Genomic DNA, 16,312 nt, shown 5'->3' on the forward strand with positions numbered 1-16,312 from the left:
TTTGTATTGCTTATTAGAACCTTTTTGATGTGTAGTGCGTCAGTATATTTACTTACTGACGAATTACTGGAATTTTTCGACGTGAAGCGGAAAACACGTTCTCTTAATTTAGTGATTAGTTTTAATTATTGTATGAACTCAGAAACAAAACAATTTTTGTGTAATATGTGACCCTGGTGCATATGAATACAAGCATTATAAAACAAACAATTCACACGCAATTGACGACTTCTCCAGACTTATGTTTGACCAATCAATGAGCATCATATGAAAAATCAATCTCCGGCTATTTATTTTTTTGCGCACTATATAAAAGATCTGCTCCAGGTTGTCGGACAGCACAGTTCAATAACAACAGCGCTACCAAACAGAACCCACATTTGAGCGAAAGGCGTTAATTTGCTAAGAAAAACAACAAAATTCTATTGCTAGATTTCACAAATACTACGAGTAAATATTAACAATGGCAAAGGTAAGAGTTCTATATAGAAATATAACTACCATATTCATTTACTTAACTATGCTCTATTTCTAGTTTTTGATTGGATTTCTATTTTTGACTGTTCTAGTCATGTGTGCACAAGCGGCTCCCTCAGAGGTAATTAAATCTTTTCAAATTAATGTCTTTTATTACTCTTAAATATTTTATTGATTACTTCATTTTAAAATCAATTTTATTTTTATTATCTAACTGTTTTTAGTTTTAAGTAATTTAGATTATTTTTGTATTTAATTTTAATTAATTTGTTTATTTATATTTATTATATTTTTAATTTTATATAATTTATTTATTTATTTTTATTTTTTATAGAGTGTAGCAATTGCTGATACCTCGGCCGAGGTCGATGACCTTTCTACGGCGGATAGCATTGGCGTCGGCTATTATGCACCCTCTTACTATCGTCCATATTACGGCGGCTATGGCGGCTACAAATACGGCGGATATAGCGGCTATGGCTATGGCGGTTACAGAGGCTATGGAAGCTACTATCGCCGACCCATCTATCCAGTTTGGGGCTGAGATCAAGACAGAATATAACGGACCGTTAGCCATTTAGATTGTATATATTTTTGTCAGACACTTGTATTTTTATAATATTATATAATATACATAGATTTATAGCACTTAATATTCAAATGCTAACAAACTAATAAATATTTATTTAACTGGAAAATTAAACATGATTTTCTATTAAAAATATAAAATGAAAATATAAATAAAAAGAAATTAAAATTATTTATTCACGGTACTAAGCTATTTGGATAAGAATTTAATCTCTATGGGTATTTTTTTATTTATTTATTTTTTAATTTGTTTTTTATTTTATTAAAATTAATACGGATTAAAAGTTACCAAAATAACTTTATAAAATAGAAGATTTTCTAATAATTTTTACATTGAAATGTATGAACATATGTATGTATATTTAATTACATATACCTTCTAACATTATAATTTTTTAAGTTTCACTTAAATTTTAGACATTTTTGCTACCTACATAACATCAAGTGTCTTTCTTTATAACATAATATACATTAACAAAATACTTGCTGCGCCTTTCACTCGACCACTGTGTCAGCCAACAAAATAAAACAGCTACGAGCATTGCAGTCGGCTCTAACCGACTGTTTGATACGTGTTCATGTTGAGTTTATTTACCTTCCGACTTGTCACTTCCACAAGAGATTTTAATCTTAAGAGGGGCATATCTGTCTTAATCTGATTATGCAAGAGACTTTACTCTTAATCTAATCAAATCCCTTTAGCTATATATAATATATATTCCAAATCTGATGCTGAATGATTCGTAGTAAAGCCAAAATACTCTTCGACTTACGATGAGCGAGTATAGAAAACAAGTTCAGTTAGAGTTTCTTTTGCTTTTGACACAAGATGACGTCATAAATGCTTTTGACCCCATACAACAATTAACGCCAACAACAGCAAAAAATAAGTTAACATTTATTACTTGATAAAAAAGTTTTTATTGTGTTTTCTTTCTTTTTTTTTTTTTTTTTTTTTTTTTTTTTTTTTGCACTGATTAACGTAGTTGGAAAACTGGTTTGCAAGAGAGTCTTTAAAGCGCTTCCGAAGAAGATGATAATAAAAAAAAATTGTAGACGAAGCGTCGCGACGCCTTCTACATAACAGAAAGTGTTAGCCAAGCATTATGTATGTAAATCTATATACATACATATCTAAAGTTGAACTCTGAAGCCCTCTTGAGCAGATTTACGACACACACAAGTTTTCAGCATAATGAGTGCAGTTCAAAAGGTTCAAAAAGAAAACAATTACAGCTTTGTAAATTTGAATAAAATAAAAAAAAGTAGAAAATATTTTGGGTTTTTTTTTTTTTTTTTAATTGTTTAGTTTTTTTTTTTTATTGTGGCAACGAAACATTTTTGTGCATTAAACTAAACAAAATGTTAGGTTAAAATTTGTTTAAAGCCATGTTTATATATAGGTTTATATATATGTAATGCGAGGGGGGCATGAAAAGTTGTGGAGTTGCAGATAAATTTTGAAATAAACCTTTTTATTAATGTTTACTTTAGCCTTTTCTCCGCTTCAACTCACTCTCCGTCGTTCGGCAACTTTTTCATACAGCCCTCGCATTTATACATATGAAGCTTCTAATGATGCTTGCGCGCATGTCCCTTGTGCGTTGGCTTCTTGTGATGCGCGGTCTTATGATGCGAATGCTGTGAATGATTGTTCTTGGATGCTTTCTCGTTCTTGGGCAGCCTGTGGCGTCTGCCATGACGGCTCGCCTTGGAATGATGTGGAGCGATTGGCACACGACCATGATTTACATTCTCCTTGTCTTTGGGCTCAATGTGTTGATGATGCTTGTGATGCCGTGCGGACTTGTGATGATCAGCTGTTGGAGCCACCGCATGATGCTTCTGGTGGTGCTCCGGCAGATGAGCAGCGTGCTGTGGTACCGCACCCAGATGCTTCTGAGGCTTTTCGTGCTCCTCGACTGGCTGAATGGCCAGTCCAAGGGCCAACAACATTGTGGCAATGATAAACAGCTACAGATTCAAATTGTATGCAAAAAATTAATATGAGAAATACATATATAAATTTAAAAATAATAATATTTATAAAATGTATTAGAATTAAATGATTTAATTCAAATCTATACTAAAAATAAAATATTTATGCAGCTAATATTTTAGAAAAAAAATGTAAACACTTTAAAATTATATATAAATAATATTTTCATTAAAACTAAACATAGGAATAAAATAAAATTTCCTATTTGGTTAAAACACTTAAAGGATAAATAAATAAACTAAAAACTTATAATTTTTTATTTGTGCATATATGTATCTATTTTTAAAATGTAAAAATAATATTTGTTGTAAGAATTTTTTAGTAATATATTTGAAGTTAGAAGAAAATAATAGTAGTACGAAGAGGATGTTTTTGAAATACCTGCACAGACACTTTTCTACGTATTTGTATTTTTGGCTGTTATTGATTAAAAATATATCAACAAAAAGCTGAACTTTGCCCATCGGAGATAACTTAATAAGAGGTAAACACAATTTAAGTATAGCTTGAGCAGAAGCTATATAATAAAAAAATTATAACCAAAAGACAAATATAAAATAATTATATATATATATATGTATATATATTAAATATTTTATATATAATATATATCGACCTCATTTATTGTAACTTCACAAAAAAAAAAATAATCGAAAGAATTCCGTTCATAGACTATTTCATCCGGTTCGGGATTGGGGTAGCTGGTATCGCAGCGGATAAGATAACAATATCGGCCCCTTTCCATCGCTCTCTCTCACTGACTGTTTTTCTATGTAACTTACCGACTTCAGCATGATATCTCCAATATTATTCCAGCTCTCAACACAATTCACGTTTGATGTGCGCACAGGCAGACGTTCGAGTGTCGACTGCTTTCGGAAATTCTTCCGCTGCCGTTTATAACGTTATCTCTTATATGACCAGCGAAGCAACTCTCCAGCCCCTATATGATACACATACATACATACTTATATTTCTCGAAATGAGTTCGTTTGTGCCATTTTATCGGCTATAAAGAGCGAAATGTAGCATATGCTACAGTTTATGAATTTGAAAGCAAGTAGATCGTCAGTTATAGATGAGTTCAAGCTATAAACTCGACTTCTAGGTAGTCCATTTCGGCTGGATGTGACGCATGATTTATAGACAAAGTAAGATAATATTGATAACGTGGAAATAATCAAGAGGACCAGGTAAAACCTATAATATAAGCCAGCTGCTTCGGTTATCTCACTCTATATATAGAGGCATTTATATATATATAAATATAATCCACGTCAATATATCGGCATACTTATCTGTCCTTCATTAAACACATATACGTATATGATATTTATTTTATTATGAATTTTTATTGCATATAATTGATAAATGAATGAAGAAAATGTGAAATTAAATTAAATTAAAAAACATAAATACTAATATTCTTGCTCTTGTTTTTATGTATTTAATCTATTGTTTAAAAGGTTTTATTTAAAGTTTGAATATATATGTAGATATATTTGTATATTTCTGTATAGGTTATATGTTTCATGTATTTTTTTTTTTTTTTTTGTAAATTATATAAATATAATTTATATAAATAATAATAATCAAAATGTTGAATATAATATATAAAATATGCTTGCTTATAAGGAATACATATATGTGGGAAATTTACCAAAAAAAGAATATGTGTAAATATAAAAAAAAGTGTGAAACAGAATTGATTTTGAACAACAAAATGTGATTAATTCAAGAAAAAGAAAACAAAAATAATATTTCGGAAATAAACTTAAGATTAATACAAATTTAATTTCTTTTTTTTTTTAAGTTTTTTCGTAGTTTTAGTGTTTTTTTTTACGTTTTCAATATATTTTTTTTTTTTTTTGTGATTATATATGTTGTAGAATAATTTACGACAAGTTGAAGCTTGCTCTTAACGTGGCCAACGCAATGTCGCTACATAATAAAATATACGGGAAAATATTTAACATTGACAAAGAAATTTTAAAAAATATTTCAAAACGATTTCAAAAAGTTTTCATTTGAACACTTGCGGGGTCAAGAGGTGAGGGTGAAGCACTACTAAACGGTTCATAGGACAAAAACACTCCCTTAGAGCATTGAAACTGTAGTTAAATTGTGATTAAATTTGTTGTCTGTTTTTGGTTATTTTGTGAGGCTAGATTATATTTAGTTTGTGTTGTAAATCGTTTTGATTTTTTAAATTGCTTTGCCAACGTTTTGATGTCCATTCTCCTACTCCTCGATTGTGTAAAGGAAATAGTAGTGTTCATTATCGTTGACAGCTGCTGGTGGTGCCTTCGGTGATTTTCTCGACAGCGGTTCGAAGCCCATAAACAGGAATGCCTCGATTAGACGTGCACATTCCGGCTGATCCTTGCGCATAACCAACACAATGCCGTCGACCTCCAACTTATCCTCGGCGAACTCTAGCAGCGATATGAATGTCTGCTTGGAGCCACCTGGTGGCAACTCAGTGGGAAAGGCGACATATAGAATGTTATTCGTCGGATTCAAGATCGACATCCAGTTGGTTGATATATCCTCGGTAACGTGCAATTTGATGGAGATTTGCACGGGTTGATCATGCTGCAAGATCTGACGCAAGACCTCCTGGGAATCATCCTCTGAACATATCGAATGTATGTCCTGCGACTCCGCATCGGAACAAACCGAGGACGAAGACGGTGAGGATGCCCGAGAGCTGGCCTCAAACAAGCTGCCGCCAGCCGAGTCGACCGAAGACTTACGGCTGTAGCCTGTCGAATACATTTTAATTAATTAAATTCATTATGAAAAGAATTCGATTATACTTACCCGTTAAGAGCGATGCCCTATCGTGATCTGTTCTGTGGTGGACAGGGACATCAGGACCACCACAGAGGCCCTACGCCGAGAGAGATGCGGTAGGACTCAGTCGACATGTTCGTGGCGCAAGACGAGGTCGAAATCGTACGGAGTTTGCCATCAGAACATCCAGCAACTCCGCTATCATTAAAATCTCTTCTAACAAAGGTACTACTAAACATTGGGTCGCTGTGAAAGATATAAAAATAGAAGCAAAGAAACCAAAAAGAACACGCAAGCGTTCACAAGTTAATACAAATTTAATGCTTTCTATTGAATGATCAATCGATTTTGTAGTTTAATCCTAGATCAAATTTACCAATTCATTTTTATATGGAAAAGTAGTGGCAAGGCACAAAACAGCTTTACGGCGCAATAGCCCAAGTAAAACTAACATACGACCGTTTAGAAACATGAACTTTATCGATAAAGTCACATCAAATTAAACACATTTTTTATGACGCAGACTTGTTCAGACTGTTTTCATAGATAAGAACGGGCGTTATCTGCGATAAAAATCTAAGAGCGGCGATAACACGACATGCCAGTCCGATAACTATAAATATCGCGACATCATGCCGCAGTTATACAACCCTGCGCGCACGCAGACTTTTTCACCACAGCATGGCGGCTTCGGCAGCTGTAGCACATACACTCGCACACATTCACTCGTAAACGTTTGCGCAAAGAAAAAACACCGAAAATTTGCAGCATCTGAAAAATACGCGTAAAATTATTGAATTATAAACAAATAATTGAATAAATACGCTTGAAAAATGTCGATCGGTGTACCAATTAAAGTTCTGCACGAGGCTGAGGGCCATATAATCACTTGCGAGACTATCACCGGTGAAGTCTACCGCGGCAAGCTAATCGAGGCAGAGGACAACATGAATTGCCAAATGACACAAATTACGGTTACATATCGAGATGGACGCACGGCCAATCTAGAGAATGTGTATATACGCGGCTCGAAGATACGTTTTCTCATACTGCCCGACATGTTGAAGAATGCACCGATGTTTAAAAAGCAGACCGGCAAAGGTCTTGGTGGCACAGCGGGCCGCGGCAAAGCAGCAATATTGCGAGCACAGGGTGAGTCAGGCATTTGCAATATACTTATTTGCTGCATCATGTGCTAATGTGCTCGTTTTTCTGTCGTTTAACAGCGCGAGGTAGAGGCAGAGGAACGGGTCCGCCTGGAGGAGGACGAGGTGGTGGCGGCCCACCTGGTGCACCCGGTGGTGGCGGACGCGGCGCATGGCAAGGCGGCCCAACAGGCGGACGTGGACGCGGCGGCTTGTAAACGAAGGAAGCGAACGGGTGCACATTCTACTAATATAATTTAAGGGCATTTAATCTTAGCGGGCGGGACGCATAAACAAAAATACATAACATGTTGAAAATCTTATTACAAAGTGAAAGAGAACAAATAAGACGATAAAAAACTTGAATTTCAAAATGTGAAACCCTTTGTTTTTATTTGGCCTGGGGAAGTGGAAAAAAAAACCCAACACCAATTAAAAGGACAAATGAACAAGAACATATAGATAATATATATATAGTTTATACATATATATCGTCGATTTTCGAATATTATACAAAGAGAGCAATTCCATGACAGTATTAAAATATGTATATAACTTGACTGTCGACGGATAGCTCTCTTCATTTCGCTATTCGCAGAACTGAGGGACAAAGGACATAGGCAGACAGACAGTTATATCGGTTATTTGGGGTTAGTTTGGGCAACGTCGAATATCATACAAAGAGAGCAATTCCATGACAGTTTTACAATCTTTACTGGACTGTCGACGGACAGCTCTCTTTATTCACTTATTCGCATTTTCGCTACGATTTCAATGGTTAATCAACATATAGACAACACTAACTATAATAAATACAGTAGACTGCTCATAAGAGCATCAAGAAAATGCCCTAATTTGAATATATTCTTTAGTTATTGTTCATACAGAGTAGACACAATTGGAATATACTGAATCCGCGTGCCGGGTTGACACTGGCACAAAATATATGCATATGTATAGAGGAACATTTCTATGCATATGTATATGTATTATTGCTGCCAATTAAACAACAAACTGCGCACTTGGCAAAGCGCTGGGAATTGAGAGCTTTTTTCTATAGTTCTGTGTAGTGAAAGCAGGGCAGGAGAGCCGGACAGGGGGCCATCCGGCATGTTAACTTAACGAGCACAATTGAACAGTGCCTCCCACCAGTTTACCTCCCCCTTCCTCCTGACAATGTGCAATCGATGGCACGTGCAGACATGCATGTGCAATTAAATCGCTTTCAATTAAGCAGGATACACATACATATATAAAAACCACCTACCCGATTTGATCCTCTGATATAGGAGAGTCTGACTGGTGTTGTTGTTGCAGCTTCTGTTGCATGTTAACGAGTGCCATCACTAAGCTCTATTATAACTGTATATATGTATGTGTATAGAAATGTATTTATATTTATCACAGTTACGTTCTATTTTTTGTTTCTTGGTTTGACTCCGTTATCACAGTTCTGATTGTTTTTAAGCAAAGGTCTAGAAGTTTACATCGAAAATGCTTCTGAAAGGTATATGCCTCTCTCTCGCTCTCTTTGTGTTTGTTTTGTTTACAACGATAAAGATTTGTGCTTGTATTTGCGTTTGTTTAGCTGTTAGCTGCTGTACCGCACCGTTAAACGTGTGTCCGCCAACTGAAGGCATCGCACTGGCTGGGGCATCATTTATTTAAAAAAAAATGAAAAGATTTAGTAGCTTCCCGACACAGATACACTCAAACATACAACTGCATGTTAATGCCTAAGTGTGTGTGGGTGTATGTTTTTGTGTACCATTGCTTACTTAGGTTATATAGGCATAAATATACAGTGGTACAGTTTAGCTATTGCAGAAGCAAAACTAGCTTTGGACCTGTTTATAGAAATCTCGTTCTGAAGGTTAAAAATCTATTGGTCCACGTCTAATTTCCCTGTTGTGGTAAAATATGGCAAATGAACAGAAACAAACAGTTGAATTCAAAAAATACTAATTACATTATGGCTGTTTCGACGGTCTATGTCTATGCAAACACACCAACGAAAATAGTTCTTGCGGCTTTTTTTCTTTTCTTTTATTAGAATTTTGTTTACCAGACAAATTAAGTGGGCCGAAAGATGCGATCCTCACATAAAAGTATATACATATAAATACATACACATGTAGATGGGTTTTTGTCGTTTTCAAAACATACGAATACCAATTGTGATCAACACGTGCGCCAATTTAAAGAGAAAAAAAATATAAATTGCAAATTAGCAAATTTTAAGTAGCTGTAAATAGCCGAAGAAAACAAACAAAAAGCGATAACGATAAACATACAGCTAATCGATGCCTGGCTGCGTGACGCGCTGTCTACAAAGGCCGTCACCAATAATACATTCATATATTTACATATATGTACATATGTATATTTATATATTTTTGTATATATGTATGCACGTAAGCAAGTGTGCAAACAAAAGCTTTTGCACATTTATACGTAAATTCATGTTTCAAGAAACATGCCCGACTATTTCTATGGAAGTATTGTTATTATAAATGTATATTTATGCAAGTATGTGGATCAGCTCACATTTTACACCACGTATTGATATACATTTTTTTTTTTTTTCATATTTCAAGTTAAGCATCATGATCACATAATCATTTAGAAAATGGGTGGTATCACGTGACAAACTGAAAATAGGTTAGTTTATTTGTTGAGTACATTTTGCTTTTGTTTTAGTACCGGTAAAACCAAAAACAAAGTTCTTTCAGCCTGTAATCTAGATAACAGTTGAGGACAGATAATGAAATCTATTGCCGTATAAACGAAATATGTACGTAAATGAGTTGCTTGAGTAAACACGTCAAATGGATGCAAACTGCTGCATTAAGCTGTCCGTAAATATGAATAGACGTTAGATAGAAAATTGTGACTTTAAGCAAATATGTGGCGCAATAAGCGATGCAAACACACACAACTTGGGAGATTTAATGCATGAGCATACAATTTTTATTTTATTTTTTATTTTCATTATTATTATAGCAATAAGAAAAGCAGCCAGCGATAAGAAAGTTGACAGTTTTATGATGTTTATCATGCTGATAAGATATTATAAACGTAAATGTGTAAATGTTAATGTGTAGTGGCAAAAAGTGCAGCCTCCATTAATTTTGTGACCTTATGAGTCAGCAGTTGCTGAGGTGGTTTTATTTTTCTCTTTTTTCTGTTCTATTATTCTATCGAAAGCTTCTCTCTTTGCTTCATTAGTCAATTGACCCAATATTGAGCTGTGCTGGCAACGCTCGTCTCACATATATACACATACAAGCAAGCCAACGAAAACACACTCTCTCTCACTCACACACATTTATAAATTTATGTACGAAGCTCACTTGCCACACAGCTGAGTTGCATGGTGAGTGGAAATTTCCATTGTTTGTAAATATGTACATGAATGCCCCTTCACTCTAATTTGTATGTGCGTGTGTGTGCATGTTTGTGCGTTGTTTTGTTTGTGATGTAATGTATGCGCATAGTGGACCAAATACTTTTTTGGATTTTAGACAAAGTTGCACTTTGTGGTTGATGCTTCTAACCGGATGACAAACGCAGCAGTAAATATAAATGACGCAGCTAAAAAAACAAACCGGTCTTTCTGCTCTTATTAGAATTGCTTAGCTTCTTGCAACTACACAAAGTCATAAGGGTCGAGTTTTTTTTGTTTTTTAATTATTATTATGTTTGTTTTGGCAACGAGATAAGCAAAGACTAAGTGCAAATAAAGCTGATGATGAGGCCACTCGTCGGATATGGACAATATGATAAGGAACATATACGCACACACAAAAATATTTACCGCATTATAACTGCAATTGCTAGCACAAAGCTCCGTTTGTTTGCAAGCAGACGCCTAGAAAGATCCAGACGCCGCCTCAACGAAGCACAGTTGCATTGCCTGACAAGTGTAAGCAATTCGTTGAATAAATTACGGTACTTGTTCAAAAGTTAACGAGAATCAAGAACTAAAAGCGAATGACATTTAAGCGACTCTACATAAAAACACATATACAAAAAAAAATTTCTCATGTGCATACATACATATGCTGTAAGTATAATAAAGGTAGCATTGTTAAATAAAATTGCGTTTGTGCTGAATGCAACGAGCGTTGCCAGATTTGTCTGGTCGAACATGTCAACAAAACAAATCGATGTCCCCTCAGTTGTTATTTTGCACGCAATTTTTAGCAATCAAGCTTTAATTGATTCGCGCATGAACAGCTAATAAATATTTATCAGTGTTTCTTCTCGCTCTCACTATATATTATTCGTCTCCATTTCAGTTGTGCCTTTGGGTGAGAGCCACATACATATGTATGTATGTGAGGCGTACAAGATGGCTGCTACGAAAAGAGAAAGAAAACATAATAAAATACGCAAAAAATAAAGTAAAAAATCACATTTCAAAAATACCAACATCATAGATTATATTTTTTGAAATCAATTATTTACTTTACCAGCCGTTTTCTTCACTTATCTCATGTCTTTGTTTGGTTATGTGGACTCTCGCACGCACCCACACACAGATACATGCGCATATTAGTACACCTCTGGGTACTTTTGCCTGCGTGTATGTGTGTTTGCATACAGCTCGTATGTGCTAAAATATTACTGTTATACCACCACCATCACCATACCGAATTTAATTTATTTTATTCTTTTAGCTATATACACTAAACTACAGCACTACATAGGAAACTTTATATGCATTTATTGGCAACCAACAAACTACATAACTTATGCCACCAATTGGATTGGATCCGATTGCTTACGGTATCCGTGCACTATTTTCCATTTTCTTTATTTTTATTTTCATTTTCTTTTTTATTATTCACTACAAAATCGATTATTTTTATCACTATATTTCATTAAATGGCTTCACACCATAACTTACAGTTTATTATTCATGTTTGATGGCATTTTTAAACTTAATGGTTGCAACTTAACGCACAAAGAAACAAAAATTTGTGAATTAATAGATTTGCTCTGGGTTAGAGAGTAGCGTTCGTAAAATCTGCACTTGCGATCTTATTAGTTCGACTGCTGAATTATATATGAAATGAAAAATTTCCTAACCAATATATGAAACCTACCACTGAAGCGATGATTATCAGGGACGATAGTTAGTCACGAAAGCTACAATCGATGAAGTGACGTTTCCCCTACAATGAATATATTATCGAATGTCACTGAAGCTTAAAAGATTAAGATTTTGTTTGAGAATTTTGGGTTTTAAGTCAAAATAGTTTACTTGTACATTTATTATAACAGGCAAAAAACACAGCATTTGAACATTTTTCTTTTGCTTAGATAGTTAGCATTAAAAAACAATTTATAATTTGCGCAGTACGAACATATTTCTCTTTCCTATCGATAGCAAGCTATTCTCATAGTCGATAACGACTGTGAACCTTAGTGCAGCATTGCCCGTCAATTTTGTGCGTTTCGATTCGGGGAAAAGCAAATTTAATCTGTAAAATAAGCTTAAATCCGCGTTCCTTTTAATTAAAAAATTATGAGCGCCTTCCCAGGAACGTTCGCGTTTGACGAATATGGTCGCCCTTTCATCATTTTGCGCGACCAGGAGCAGCAAAAGCGCATCACAGGCACAGATGCCATCAAGGTAAATTAAAACTATTGCAATTTGTAGGATAACGCAAAGGATTTGGAGTAATTTTTGTTGACAATATGTATTTCGAAAGGACATTCGTATTTTGAAGGCAAACAAGTTGCTAAACTGTGCATAGAATGACGCATCCTATGCCGAATATTCCAGATGTTCTTTGCAACCGGCATTTGCCGCATATAAAACCAAAACTTAATGAATAAATAGTAATATTACATTTGTTTGTTGCAAAATTAGGTATTGCACTTAGTTTGTACTTTATAGCACTGTTAAATAAGAAAAATGCTAGTATTTACCGTATGATTTGTGACGTCACTTATGCACTTTGAGGTTAGGAACGATGCACAGATGTTGCCTATCAGCCGGCTGAGTCACGCGCATTAATTACCATGTAAATTCTAACATGTTCTTCTTTTCTTGCAGACGCACATTATGGCAGCAAGGCAGATTGCCTCGACGCTGAAGACATCACTGGGTCCCAAAGGTCTGGACAAGATTATGGTCAGCTCCGATGGCGATGTCACTGTGACCAATGATGGTGCCACCATTATGAAGCTAATGGAGGTGGATCATGAGATTGCCAAATTGATGGTGCAACTGTCGCAGTCGCAGGACGATGAAATTGGCGATGGCACCACTGGTGTGGTTGTTCTGGCAGGCGCTCTGCTGGAGCAGGCCGAGGGCTTGATCGATCGCGGCATTCATCCAATTCGTATTGCCGATGGCTTTGAGCTGGCCGCTCAGTGTGCCATTAAGCAGCTGGATGCAATTGCTGAACCTTTCCCTGTGGATCCCAATAACAAGGAGCCACTCATTCAGATCGCAATGACCACGCTGGGCAGCAAGATTGTGAATAAATGTCATCGTCAGATGGCTGAAATGGCTGTCGATGCTGTCCTCAATGTGGCCGATATTGAGAAGAAGGATGTGAACTTTGAGCTTATCAAAATTGAGACTAAGGTGGGCGGACGCATGGAGGACTCTATGCTGGTCAAGGGCGTCATTGTCGACAAGACCTTGAGCCATTCGCAAATGCCCAAGGAGCTGAAAAATGTCAAGCTGGCCATACTCACCTGCCCCTTCGAGCCCCCGAAGCCAAAGACAAAGCATAAGTTGGATGTTACCTCTGCGGAGGATTACCGAGCACTGCGCGACTACGAGCAGGAGAAATTTAAGCAGATGGTCAAGCAGGTCAAGGATGCCGGCGCCACTTTGGCCATTTGCCAGTGGGGCTTCGATGATGAGGCCAATCACTTGCTGTTGCAGCAGGAATTACCCGCCGTACGCTGGGTAGGTGGTCCAGAGATTGAGCTGATTGCTATTGCAACAGGCGGACGTATTGTGCCACGCTTTGAGGAGCTGACACCCGAGAAACTCGGCTCCGCTGGACTGGTGCGTGAAATGGGTAAGTCTTGAACTGAATTACTCTCCAAAGCTAGCTCTAATCTCTTTGCATTTGCTTGCAGCCTTTGGTACCTCCAAGGACAAGATGCTGGTCATTGAGGAGTGCAAGAACTCCAAGGCTGTCACAATTTTCTTGCGCGGAGGCAACGCCATGATCATTGCTGAGGCCAAGCGCTCCATACATGATGCCATTTGTGTGGTTCGTTCGCTCGTCAAGGATTCGCGTATTGTTTATGGTGGTGGCGCTGCTGAGATTAGCTGCTCCCTGGCCGTGGCCAAGGAAGCTGATCAGTTGTCCACATTGGAACAATATGCATTCCGTGCCTTTTCCGTTGCCCTGGAAAGCATACCCTTGGCTCTGGCCGAGAATAGTGGACTGCACCCGGTCGAGACACTCTCGGAGCTGAAGGCCAGCCAGGTGGCCGAGAACAGGCCCAGCTTGGGTGTCGACTGCATGCTGACTGGCGATTCGGATATGAAGAATCACAATGTGGTCGAATCGTTGCACTCGAAGAAGCAACAGATTCTGCTCTCCACACAGCTGGTCAAGATGATACTCAAGATCGATGACGTGCGCTCCAACAGCAGCGGCATGTAATGTGGAACAAATCGTCTACACCTACAAACACCCATTTAGTTCACACACACACACACACACACACTCGCGCACACACCACTTCGCTATGCTCTGCTTCATAATACATATATGATTTATATATATATAAATATTTGTATAACTCTGTATTAATTGTTTACTGTTTATTAATCGAACACAATTCTTTGGAAAAGAAACAAAAATTCAACAACTAAAAATACAATTCACTAAAAAAAAATATTTAACTAAACCTTTTTGCCATTTATTGTCGCCAGTTGCTGGCGATTCAGCTTATCGAAGAAGAGCAAGCCAGCAGCGCGCTCCACCGTCTCGGGCGGCACCTGGAACACCTTCAGTGGCGTGTCGTTGCTGATCACCTGGTTGGGCATCACATATGCCTCCATGTGCAGCTTCTTGTCGGTCGCCTCGGCCACAATCACCTTGTAGAAGTGGGTGGGCACGGCTACAGTGTTGGCGCCAATTACCTCGTATTTGACATATGACTTGCCATCGTCCTCCTTGTGGGGCAGGTAGAGTGGTCCCGTACACACATAGACATTGGGATGATTTTGGGTCAGCTTGCGTACGTACATCTCCAGGGAGTTCCAGGAGTCGCGATTGAAGCCTTGGCCCACCTGCGGCGCCATGTTGGAGAGGAGGAAGGTATCTTCGCAGTGCTTCTGATGCAGTCGATGATTGCCGGCGGCGGCCATGTGACCACGATCGTAGCCGGAACGACGGTAATCGGTGTTCTGGGCGCGGAAGTACGGATGTATGCTTTCGTCTGGTCGGAAGTCACATTTCGCCCGATCGACTGCATCATTTTTGGCCACCGATGCGGCTGTCAGGTGCTCGAACACCCAGTGGGGCACACGATTGCGTCTGTCGTAGGAGAGGACGTAGTCGGAGTGGGAGCGTACATTGTCCAAACCGGGAAATCCGTATTTCATAATCTCTGCTATACGTGATGGCCGGGCAGTTAGATTTACTTCGCTGGCAGGTATCAGTTCAGCAGCGGAAACAGTGGAAAATACTGGAAATCCAGGTAATCGTGCGAATGTCCGTTGACAATATTCATCAGCGCTGTGCTGGCGACGCTCTGTGTAAGTACCCAGATAAAAGGCCCCTAAGGCTGTGGCGCCTATGGCTAGTATATTTTTCACCTTTATGCTTGTCATTTTATATGTACTTTAATTTACAATATTTACAAAAAAGGCCGTGCGCCTATTGCACAATTCTCACATTGCCAGCTGTTTCAAAAGGCAGTATGACCGTAGCTCGAGAAACGTAAAATACGATAGCCAAAAGCAACAGGCATGAGTTATCGATTATATGGTGCGTAACTTGGATAAATCAATTGAATTCTAAATTCAAATACGAATGGAAGGGTGACTGCAGTGTGTAAATTAAAATAAATTATAGACAAATATGTATAACTGACATGAGATATTGATAATTTGATGATTTACTTATCAATTATCAAATTAAAATATGAAGGGACAAGTGAAAATTCACCATAAAGAATATATATCGACAGCTCTAACTGGCAGTAGTTATCGATCGATGCCGTAGCCAATTAATGTAATTTCAAAATTCAAATTTTTGAAATATTAAGAAATGGGTGACCGTATTTCGACAAAAGATAATTATCGGAAATTTGGCGC

At 37.3% G+C, this 16,312-nt stretch overlaps 6 protein-coding genes across 6 annotated transcripts; 3 read left to right on the forward strand and 3 right to left on the reverse strand.

Moving 5' to 3' along the window:
- The first annotated feature begins 275 nt into the window (after positions 1–275).
- On the forward strand, positions 276–1,180 carry LOC149268417 (uncharacterized). Its single transcript, XM_089471694.1, has 3 exons — positions 276–472; positions 536–598; positions 812–1,180. Exons 1-3 carry the CDS (start codon positions 464–466, stop codon positions 1,019–1,021), a joined length of 282 nt encoding a protein of 93 aa, XP_089327820.1. The 5' UTR covers positions 276–463; the 3' UTR covers positions 1,022–1,180.
- Positions 1,181–2,519: 1,339 nt separating this feature from the next.
- On the reverse strand, positions 2,520–4,074 carry LOC108614869 (uncharacterized). Its single transcript, XM_089471693.1, has 2 exons — positions 3,847–4,074; positions 2,520–3,039 (listed from the first exon to the last, which is right to left on the reverse strand). Exons 1-2 carry the CDS (start codon positions 3,856–3,858, stop codon positions 2,638–2,640), a joined length of 414 nt encoding a protein of 137 aa, XP_089327819.1. The 5' UTR covers positions 3,859–4,074; the 3' UTR covers positions 2,520–2,637.
- A 313-nt stretch (positions 4,075–4,387) lies between these two features.
- Positions 4,388–12,087, reverse strand: Oda (Ornithine decarboxylase antizyme). Its single transcript, XM_018012121.2, is given in 5 exon segments — positions 4,388–5,829; positions 5,888–5,939; positions 5,941–6,106; positions 8,273–11,366; positions 11,918–12,087. Coding segments are annotated over 4 exon segments (819 nt in total). The 5' UTR covers positions 8,350–11,366; positions 11,918–12,087; the 3' UTR covers positions 4,388–5,305.
- On the forward strand, positions 6,534–7,386 carry SmD3 (small ribonucleoprotein particle protein SmD3). Its single transcript, XM_018012122.2, has 2 exons — positions 6,534–7,012; positions 7,087–7,386. Exons 1-2 carry the CDS (start codon positions 6,694–6,696, stop codon positions 7,221–7,223), a joined length of 456 nt encoding a protein of 151 aa, XP_017867611.1. The 5' UTR covers positions 6,534–6,693; the 3' UTR covers positions 7,224–7,386.
- A 417-nt stretch (positions 12,088–12,504) lies between the features above and the next one.
- On the forward strand, positions 12,505–14,898 carry CCT5 (chaperonin containing TCP1 subunit 5). Its single transcript, XM_018013114.2, has 3 exons — positions 12,505–12,646; positions 13,073–14,054; positions 14,116–14,898. Exons 1-3 carry the CDS (start codon positions 12,539–12,541, stop codon positions 14,649–14,651), a joined length of 1,626 nt encoding a protein of 541 aa, XP_017868603.1. The 5' UTR covers positions 12,505–12,538; the 3' UTR covers positions 14,652–14,898.
- EndoG (endonuclease G, mitochondrial) lies at positions 14,798–15,933 on the reverse strand. The gene has a single exon (XM_018013115.2). The coding sequence runs from the start codon at positions 15,824–15,826 to the stop codon at positions 14,894–14,896; it is 933 nt and encodes a 310-aa protein (XP_017868604.1). The 5' UTR covers positions 15,827–15,933; the 3' UTR covers positions 14,798–14,893.
- Positions 15,934–16,312: the final 379 nt, after the last annotated feature.

The sequence above is a fragment of the Drosophila arizonae genome, chromosome 5 (assembly GCF_054131065.1).
Source record: "Drosophila arizonae isolate 15081-1271.41 chromosome 5, UAZ_ARI_1.0, whole genome shotgun sequence".
Classification (NCBI taxonomy): domain Eukaryota; kingdom Metazoa; phylum Arthropoda; class Insecta; order Diptera; family Drosophilidae; genus Drosophila; species Drosophila arizonae.